This window comes from Nilaparvata lugens, chromosome 3 (assembly GCF_014356525.2).
Source record: "Nilaparvata lugens isolate BPH chromosome 3, ASM1435652v1, whole genome shotgun sequence".
Classification (NCBI taxonomy): domain Eukaryota; kingdom Metazoa; phylum Arthropoda; class Insecta; order Hemiptera; family Delphacidae; genus Nilaparvata; species Nilaparvata lugens.
The window spans coordinates 25093575-25103371 of record NC_052506.1 but is presented as its reverse complement, the minus strand read 5'-3'; the positions used below and the strand labels follow the sequence as shown (position 1 = coordinate 25103371).

The 9797-nt window shown below is 34.9% G+C and overlaps 1 protein-coding gene across 3 annotated transcripts in view; it reads left to right on the top strand.

Moving 5' to 3' along the window:
- The window catches only part of LOC111049519 (insulin-like growth factor-binding protein complex acid labile subunit), a 301718-nt gene extending 293741 nt beyond the window's left edge, over positions 1 to 7977 (top strand). For all 3 annotated transcript variants that reach the window (XM_039423387.1, XM_039423388.1, XM_039423389.1), the window contains 2 exons: positions 621 to 1387; positions 3856 to 7977. In XM_039423387.1, the coding sequence (XP_039279321.1) occupies positions 621 to 1387; positions 3856 to 4285 (1197 nt within the window). In that variant the 3' untranslated portion in view covers positions 4286 to 7977. The remainder of the gene's footprint in view (positions 1 to 620; positions 1388 to 3855) is intronic.
- The last annotated feature ends 1820 nt before the right edge of the window (positions 7978 to 9797 follow it).

The following is a 9797-nucleotide window of genomic DNA, read 5'->3' as shown; positions in this document are numbered from 1 at the left end:
TCCAAATTGATTCTTTATTGATTCATACAATCATTAAAATGATAAGGAAAGAAAAAATTACTCTTAGTCCTCCACAAATCTCTGTGCTGTCAAACAAGATTGGCGGTTGGCCAATGATGAGGTTTGAAACATTTTTTAGACTATCTTGACCCAACTCTCTGTGTTTAAAACATTATTATGGGATTCTATGTGTTTTCATCCAGTAATACTGTTTGAATTCCAGATTGATTAATGTAATACTAATGCAAGCATACTGTGGTAATATATTTAACACCCGGTTGCACAAGTCTGCTAACTTTTAATTCCGATTAAATGCCAAGGAAACCAATCAGAGATGTCTTCTTCTCAGATAAACCTTCTCTCATTGGTTTTTTGGAATTTAATCATGATTGAAACTTAACAGGCTTCCATGCAACTGGGCTTTACATACTCTGCATTACAGAAACAGATAGAGATGTAGAAATATAGTAAGATACAGATATAATAATAAGCATAGCATCAGCTGATGGAAAGCGGAAGGCGTGTGTTGGTGGCACATAAGTCTGTACACAGCCTACAAGTTTTAGCATATTACATTATCTCACATTCTATCTTATGCAATATTTTTTTTATTTTGACAGGAGCTCCGAGTGTTCTCATGCCGAGACTGTGCACTGAGGAACATCAACACGCACATCTACAGCCTGCTGTCATCACTCACCCACCTGGACCTGGGCAACAACCAGTTCAAGTACATCGCCTCCGACGAGTTCAAAGACCTCAAAAAGTTACAAGTGCTGCGTTTGGATGGAAATCAGATCCCAGTTGTGTTGGAGCGGACGTTCAGCGCCCAAAAGAAGCTGCAGACGCTGTGTTTGGCGCGAAACCGCCTGGCGAAGGTCACAGACGCTGCTTTCGCGAATTTGACAACACTGAAAGAGCTGGATTTGTCTTACAATAAACTGGACCGGATTGAGACGGTGGTATTTGTGCCGCTATCAGACTCCTTGCGGTCACTGAACATTAGTGGGAATGGCATAGCAGCCACTGATCTAAAGTACACCCTACAAGTGATCACCAAACTGAAAGAACTCTCGCTGGCTGACATGCAACTGGTCGACCTACCTTTGGGACTATTAGTCTATGTTGAACACCTGAGGTTCCTGAACCTGTCGGGCAACCAGATGACCCACTTCCCGGCCCAGGTTCTGGCCCCAGTGCCCAGATTGACCGAGCTCGACCTGTCCAGGAATCAGTTGCATGGTCTGGATGAGCGCGGTGCCGTGCGCCTGGAGATGCTTCCCCTGCTGCATCTGCATGGCAACCCATGGTCATGTGACATGTGCCACATCATCCCCATGCTCACAAGGGTCAACAGGTCGTTGGCCATGAGGAATATTGTTTGCAGGTTAGTCACAGTAATAATAACTTTATTTTTCACCTGAATCATGATTTTGCTCCAATAACAATGAGTTTTTAAAGGTTAGTGAGAATAGTCTCAATACCAATTTGTTAATCGGTCGGTGATCTCGATTTTATTCGTTAATCGATTATCAAGAGATTTTTGTTATTCAAAAGTTAATTTATAATACCGTGAAATTGTTAACTTGATTATTACTACTCAAAATACTCAAGATTCTAGATAATCATAATCTTTATTTTTCTCACCTGAATCATGATTTTAATAAGAAAAGAATCAAAGGTTGAAGAATATAGTAAGAGTTAAATCGATTTTTTTAGTTAATCAGTTAGCAAGGGATCTTTGTTATTCAACCATTTATTCATAACACCGTGGACTTAAGTTAACTAGATTACTTCTACTCGAAATTCCTTCTCGGATTATTCCAGATTAAGTCTGTAAATGTCAACTTTCAATGTTAACTTTAAGTAACTAGATAACTTATCTCTTCTCGAAATACTCTACTCCATAATAAATTGATTCATAGATAATAATAATGAACTAATGAACGTGAAACAGTTTAACAATAACAATAGTAACTTTTTTGGATCAGTTTAAACCTTGTTACTTGATTCTGTTGGAAGAGAATGACAAATGGAGAAGGATATTTATATAAGACACATTTTTCATCATTATTCTGTTACCGTAACTCGCTAAATTCTAGTTTATTCATCACACTTTATTGCTTTCATTAGTTTATTCTTTGCTACCTAGTAAGCTTCCACTACTTGCTTTTCATCTCTTTCATATTTGAGTAATATTAAAGGTTTATTTGGATTTTTTATAGATATTATTTCTCCAATCCACTCATTTCCTCCGTATTTTCTTTTTTCTCCTCCTCCTTATCATCCTTCTTCCACTTCTTCTTTTTCTAAGAGGAACATCCGATTATGAATGAAACCAATCAATCCAGTTAATGAGTAAGATTTTTCCTCCTTTTCTAAGACTGGTCAAATTTCATTATTAATTTGTTCAGAGTCCGCGAATTTATGTTGTTATATTAGACTATAATAAATTTTATATTATCGTCACTCAAATTGTTGCATATTCGCATGCCATCTCCATTCCGATCAATTAAATGTCTAATACTTTGTGAAATTCATTGATTCACTGTGAATTTGAGAAAAGCCAGAATATATTTTAATTAATTCACGTATTATTAATAGAAATATTAATAGAAAAATCCAAATTCAATCCAATCTCCACAATTTTATTCACCTTCTCCTTCTTCTATTTCTCATTGACGGCTTGAAAAGTATATATTCAGACTAGGTGGGACCTTCATATGATGGAACTCCTCACCAACAATTAATAAGCCATACGAACTATTTTTTTTCTCGTCCGTCTTTAAGAGCCAAGTCACATGAAGTGTTCTTCAGACGAGTCGGCAGGGCAAGGAGACCAATTGGTTGATTATCAGCTGATTCCAGAATGCCAACCCAATCAGTCAATCGGAGAGCTTCCTGCCCTGCCAATTCTTCTGAAAAACGCTTGGTGTGGTTTAGCCCTAAACTTTATAAGTCACCTGAATCATAGAACAAACATATGTATGTACTATACTGATGATTTGTATTACAATAGTGTTTGAGTGACTAATATGTGTGTAATTCTTAGTCACAATATACTGTATGTGTGATATTGCCAGATATGATGTTGAACCTTCACTTTCAAATAATCAATTCGTTAATAAGTTATTTTTGTCCACTAATATACAGAGTGACCCACGAAAGATGTAACAGCCAGAGATCATAGATTCTACATAAATTTGCATGAAAATAAATGTCAGTAAAATGTTCTCATATCGACCTTATTTCTCGAGGGATATATTTTTTTCTATATATTCCAAAAACGTCAATAACTAGAAAACGATTAGTCAAAATCTAATTCTAAGGAGATTGTTGGAAATAGAAACAAATTTCCAATATGTTTCATATTATCTGTTCCTTGGTTTGACGAACTTTTTACGAGCGCTCAAACTTGAAAAAAATAAATTCATCGAGTTCAAAGCCGAATTTCAAACAGTTTGAACTTTCATAGGTTCAAAAATGTCAAACCAAGGAACATATTGTATGAATCTTATGGGAAATTTCTTCCTTTATTCAATCATTCTCATTTCTTTCCACTTAAAATTAGATTTTGACTCATAGTTATTGACATTTTTAGAAAATATCTGAAAAATCGTTATATTTCGAAAACTGAGGTCGATATATAAAAAAATGTCTAGGCATTTTTTGTTTCAAATCTTACTAGACTGTGTAGCCTAGTCATTGGCTGTAACAACTATTGTGGGACACTCTGTAAAATTCTCTATTCATTCTCTACATACTTCTCTCTTCTCTGAATACTATCCATAGTCGATAATTTTATGTTATGTTGTCATAACTGTATTGATGGAGTGATTGATGACATTGTTGCAGACTGCCGTACGGCGTGCAAGGTCGCACGCTGGGCGCTCTCGGCGAGGGCGAACTGGCCTGGTGCGGCGGCCTGGGCTACGGCCGCGAGGACGGGTTCGCGGGACTCAGTCTGGCGCACCGTTCGCAGATCGGCCTGATAGCCGCGGGCGCGGCTGTCGCGCTGCTCCTTATCACGGGCGCGGCTCTAGTCGCCACCGTTGTCTACTCCAAGCACCACACTGCCTACTACTACACGCACGAGGAGAAGCGTGGTCCCGAGCACGACGCCATTTTCGAGAACCATGTCGCTATCGGCGAGACGGGGAAGTGTAAGCCGACCTCTGTCACCGCCTCAACCACCATCACTACCACCGTCAAGAAAGTGTCGATTGCCACCATTGATGAAATCACCAAGGATCCTGATCTACAAGTTTTGGCCAACGGCACGTGAGGACGGTTGTTTGGAGTCGCTACTACACAGCTTTGACTCCTCAAAACTACGAAACTTTCAATGCAATCTCATCATATAAATAGAACTGTGTGTGTGTTTTTTACCATGTAAGGTTAGGTTAGGTTGAGGTTATCAACCCCATCGATCTTCAAGTTCTGGCCAACGGTACGTGAAGATGGTTGTTTGGAGTCGCTACCACACAGCTTGTGTCTATTTCAGCAATCACAGCTTGTAATTTGAACTTTGTGTGTATTTTACCATGTTAGGTTAGGTTAGGTTGAGTTTGATAACCTCAAGTAGAGACATTTTTGTCCTTGGGATCACCGCTACACGACTTCGACTCGTCTCATCTTTAAAAGAATGCGAGGTTTACTGCAGTCACCCGATGAAAGGTAGAACTGGATGTGTTTTGTATCAAATAAGGTTAGGTTAGGATGAGTTTGCTATGCTCATGTTGAGACAATTATTGTTCTTGGAGTCGTCACCACATAATAGCTTTGACACCTCATCTTTGAAACTATGACACATTTACTGCTATCACAACATAATGTAAATAGATCAATGACTGTTTTGTATCATGTAATAGAGGCCACCAACAACAGGACAAGTGTGTTGAACATATGTGTACACACATGCTTCTATGTATGTTGTGTAATCAGTTTTTCAAGGTTAGATTTTTGTTTCTCTAGTATTTTTTTCCTTCTTTGCTGCTCTATATATGAGGTTTAAATATTTTTGTATAGTTACAATTTGTAATTCTCCAGTTCATTTTTGTGAGAAGCTGTTATCAAATAAATGTTTCTTCGTTAAAAGCCTTACATGTGAATGTATTTTTAGTTTGAAGACATGTTAGTTCACACATGCTTCACACACTTGTCCTGTCTTTAGTGTTATCAAGGAAGTTCATGTTAGGTTGGGTTTGCTATAGCCTCTCATGAATACAGTAGTTGAAGACTGAGTCACCACCATAGCTTTATTGACTCTCCATATTCAACATTAAGGCGTAACCTCATGATAGCCGTAATCTTGTGTTGTACAAAACAGTAGATTTATTATTGATGGAAGACAAGTATGGATTGTGTGTGTTTTGTATTATTTCAGGCTAGGTTAGGTTAGGTTAAATCATTATTACATGATTTATATATGGTCAGAATGAGAATAATATATGAACAGGACAGTGTGCCATGATTTCTTGAATGTGAAACGTTTCTGTCATTGTAAATACTTTTATATTGCAGAGAGTGCATGTCAGATTTCCCACTATGCTATATCTTTGATTAGTTTGCATCAACAAGTGAGAATTCCTTTGTCTATAGTGTTGTATGCAACTGAATCAAAATTTATTTATATGATTTTTAGAATATTTTAAAGATTAGATAAAAGTGCTCTATCTTTTGGTGTGTATGAAGATTTATTGTGAAAAGTAGAATAGTAGTCCCGACTTAATGTTTTATTTTGTATATTTATTCAAGACTATATGATTCACTGTAAGAAGATAATAATTATATTCCAATCAGTGAAGAACAGTGTATTAGAATGTCATCTGTAAGCTGAAACCGTAGGTACCGTACTTTAATCATGTAGGATTTTTATAATGATGATTTTTGTGAACCCCAATATTATAAAGTTCAAATTCTGACCATATCAGAATCTTCAAGTAGTTCAACGATTGATTGCATCATCTTGTGCAACCTTTACTAACCGATTGTTTCTTTTTGATTCACAAAAACTGAGATGATGTACGGTAGCCGAATTTACTGAATATTACTTCCATCTTCCAATGTTGAAAATGCCACGTCTTCAACAAGCTTTGAATATCGATGAATACTGGGAATTGATTCGTGATAAGTTGGATTAGCTTATTCTGATGAATGGATTGACATGAGATTATATAACTGACAAAAACTCCATTATTTCCAATAACTTCTCTCTTATATATTGTGCTGGGCTCTTCCAAGAGATTCATTTACACATTTCTATAAGAGATTAAAAACCTGCTCATTCTAGTTTTACTTGGTGAACTTGATTAGAGCACGATGACAGGGAAGAATCTTTTTAGTTTATTATTCCAAATTCCATGTACCGTAGATAATACTGAACCATTCATTATTCAAATGCCGTCTTTCCATTAATGGGAAAGCTCTCCGAAAGTAGTAGAGAAATTAAATATTGGTATGGTGATGACAGTGACTCCTAGATTTTGATTATTTCGCAAAAATTATTAAGAAAATGGAAGAAAACTTCATCTTCCATGGAACAGTAAACTTCCAACTTCCTTCAACCAACTTTTGATCAGGGAGCAGGTATCTTGTGCACTTGATCATGCCAGAATGAAATGTATCAACATTCTCTTATAATTATAAACTTAAATTGACTTTTGAAGGCAACAACCCACCTTATTCGTTCGGCAATAATTTTCGGCACCACAGTATCTCTTCTTATTCTCCTTTTTCTCATTCTCCTTCTTCCGTAGTCTCTTCTTCTTCATGGAAGTTGTTCATTTCAGATAAGTTTTCTGGTAATTTGGTTACAGGGAGCTCTCTCTACCTATTAAAGTAATCTAATTTCTAAACAAATTTCATTCTTGAAATGGGGTCGATTCGTTCGCTTCTTTGCCGGTGAATTTATTTTGGTAGGAAGCTTTCAAAATGATTGAGCTGTGTTCCAGCTCTTATGGAGTTGAGACATGCCATTTTGTTGTAGCAGAAGAGTAGCAGAAATAATTGAAGAGAGATAAGCGCTCTATGACTGTATGACTGCTGTGACACAATATTACATTTTTGATGTCGTAATTACTATCAGATTTCAATACAATTTAACTTTTCAAAATAATTCATTGTTTGTATAACATTGACTATAACTTTTGGTTATATTTTTCTGTTGATCTGACTGATCCGAGACACGATTTGATATTCAGAAAATCTCGATTCAGCGTATGGATGGATGCACATTTGTTCTATTCCCGAGATTGATTCTTTTAATAATTAAGAGAAAAACGTTTGAATAGAAGTAATTTAGGCTACTGTTGTTGACACAGAACATCTGTGTGAAGTAACATCTCCAAAGAATAGAAGTAAGTCACAAGATAAATGGAATTTCTCATTGTATATAGTGTAAATTACTTTATAGTGTTTGATGTATAAACTTCCCCATATTTTTTTTTAGTCATATTAACACCCTTTGTTCGATAGAAGTATAAAATATTAGGTTTTTTATTGTATAATTTGAAAGTGTCATTATAGTACAGTACATTATTACATTGTACATCTAACTATTCAGTGCATATATACAGTTTAATTTAATTTCAATAAAAACAGACTTTCTTTAGTTTTATTTTGATGTTTTCTTGAGCGGGTAATGTTTTCTTTAACTTTAAATGTGTAATTTGAATGTTATTAATAGGGCACTAAATAGTAAATACTTTCCGAAAAATGAATTCAAAACTATTTTTTCCAAATTATAATCACTTATTGTAAATAAAAAAGTAAGAAATAAATCTTTGAGTTAATTAACTATCATGTGTGATGACTGTATCACTGTTATTTTAAAATATTAGAATTATTCCGCGTTAATGGATAAAAAAGTTTAGAAGATATGGACGATATTTTGAAATTGGAACAGATTTCTATGGTAATTATCATGAATAATGCCAAATATAACACTATTTTTTAATAAAGATTTTTTATAACATGTTGGGGTGATTGCTATTTGATATTTCCTTTCAATCCATTCAATCCATATTTAAACGAGCAAACTGTGATGATTGTTATAACTTTGATGATCAGAGTTTCGAATCCATCATCAACATCGTATCGTGTCATTATGGATGGCAGAAACTTATATTTGATATTTGACAATCAAAAAAACTTTTTTCAATTGATGATATGTTGGAATCTATAACTTGTGATGTAGCTGATGTCGACTACTCGTACATTACAATGATAGTGATCTATACATCAAGATCCAGTCCAAATAATTGGATGAATAGCTATCTCTAATAATGTGAAAAACGGACATTTCGAGAGTTTCTGTTATCTGTGGTTAAAGAGAGTTTAAGTTCTGTTATTTTATTTGAATACCTATTCTTATTTGATGCTAGTAAGACAACTTGACTGAATGAATAGAAATGCAGAGTTGGAATGAACTCTAATGAAAATATATTTATTGAGTTGGAATGAACCAAATGACAAGGTATCTTCGCTAACTGTTGTATGATCTCATCATTCTAAATACTTCCTGTTGATTTCTATAATGTTGGAATTGGTATTCTTTGTATTTTTTCAAGAACGTAATAACACTCTAATCTGTTTTTGCTCTTACCGATTGCCAACCGACATTTATCGTCACAACACCCACAATGTTATCCGATTGGCTGGGAATCAGTTTTTAGTCAGAATTCAGAGCACATTCTGGGTTTTGTGACGATAAATTAATGTCGGCTGATAATCGGTAAGTGTGAAAACTACCATTCAGAAAACAACCAGACTAAAATAAAAATGTATTTAATTAAAAATTAATACAATCAAATCAGATCGAATGACTGAGTGAATTCAGCAATAATTCTTCCACAAACAACTTCTAAGCAATACTTCAAGAAACTGAAAATTCGAATAATCTCGCCTCCCCTGTTGTCAACAGCGAATAAATTAATATTAAGACGAAAATTTATTTAAGTGTTGAAGATGGACATGTCCGAAAACGCTCCTCATGATGAGTGATAGATTTTACTCATAGCTTTAACTATTACTTACCCAAATTTTGTACAACTATATCATTTAAATTTTTTTTAAATGAATCAATAACTAGCAATTGAGCAGCTCATAATGAAAAGTGAATTGAAGGAGATCTTTTACTTTAATTTACTGGAAAAATCTGTGTTCAAGAATTCATCAAATATAAAGAGAAGAGATGTTCTATATAGTGAGGTCCACGTTATAATGGCAGTATTTGCTCAACATCTTGTCCATCATTCAACAAAGCACATAGCGGTATACTCTACAGGCTCCGCAACGTTGCCAGATCGTTTTTCAACAATGAATAAATAAAATTGATTGACAAAATATACAAATTCATTAATGAATAATTGAAAATAGATATTTATGTATTAAGAGCGTAATGCGCGACTTTATCGCTCGCGCAAAACAGTTATCACGCGACGCGAAGCTGTTTACTCAGAACGTGTGACTATAGGACAAGGTCAGTGCTAGAGAAGAAGTCTCCTTCTACGAATTAAGCTCACAATTCTTTGAATCTCTCTGTTTCTAATTTTTCATAAGACGATTGCTATTGGTTGTAGCTGAATGACGTAGTGCACACGTCATATTTTTATGAAAAATGGTTCCTTTGTTTACATTCAATTCCCTGGCTTACAAGACGAATGAATACATTAAAACATAAATATAAATCAATCATTTCAAAATACAGTTCAATTCCAACAGTGTAGGTAAATTATAATGATAAATAAAATTATAATAACAGAGATCTCGACATTCTGTGTTGCACCTTAACAATT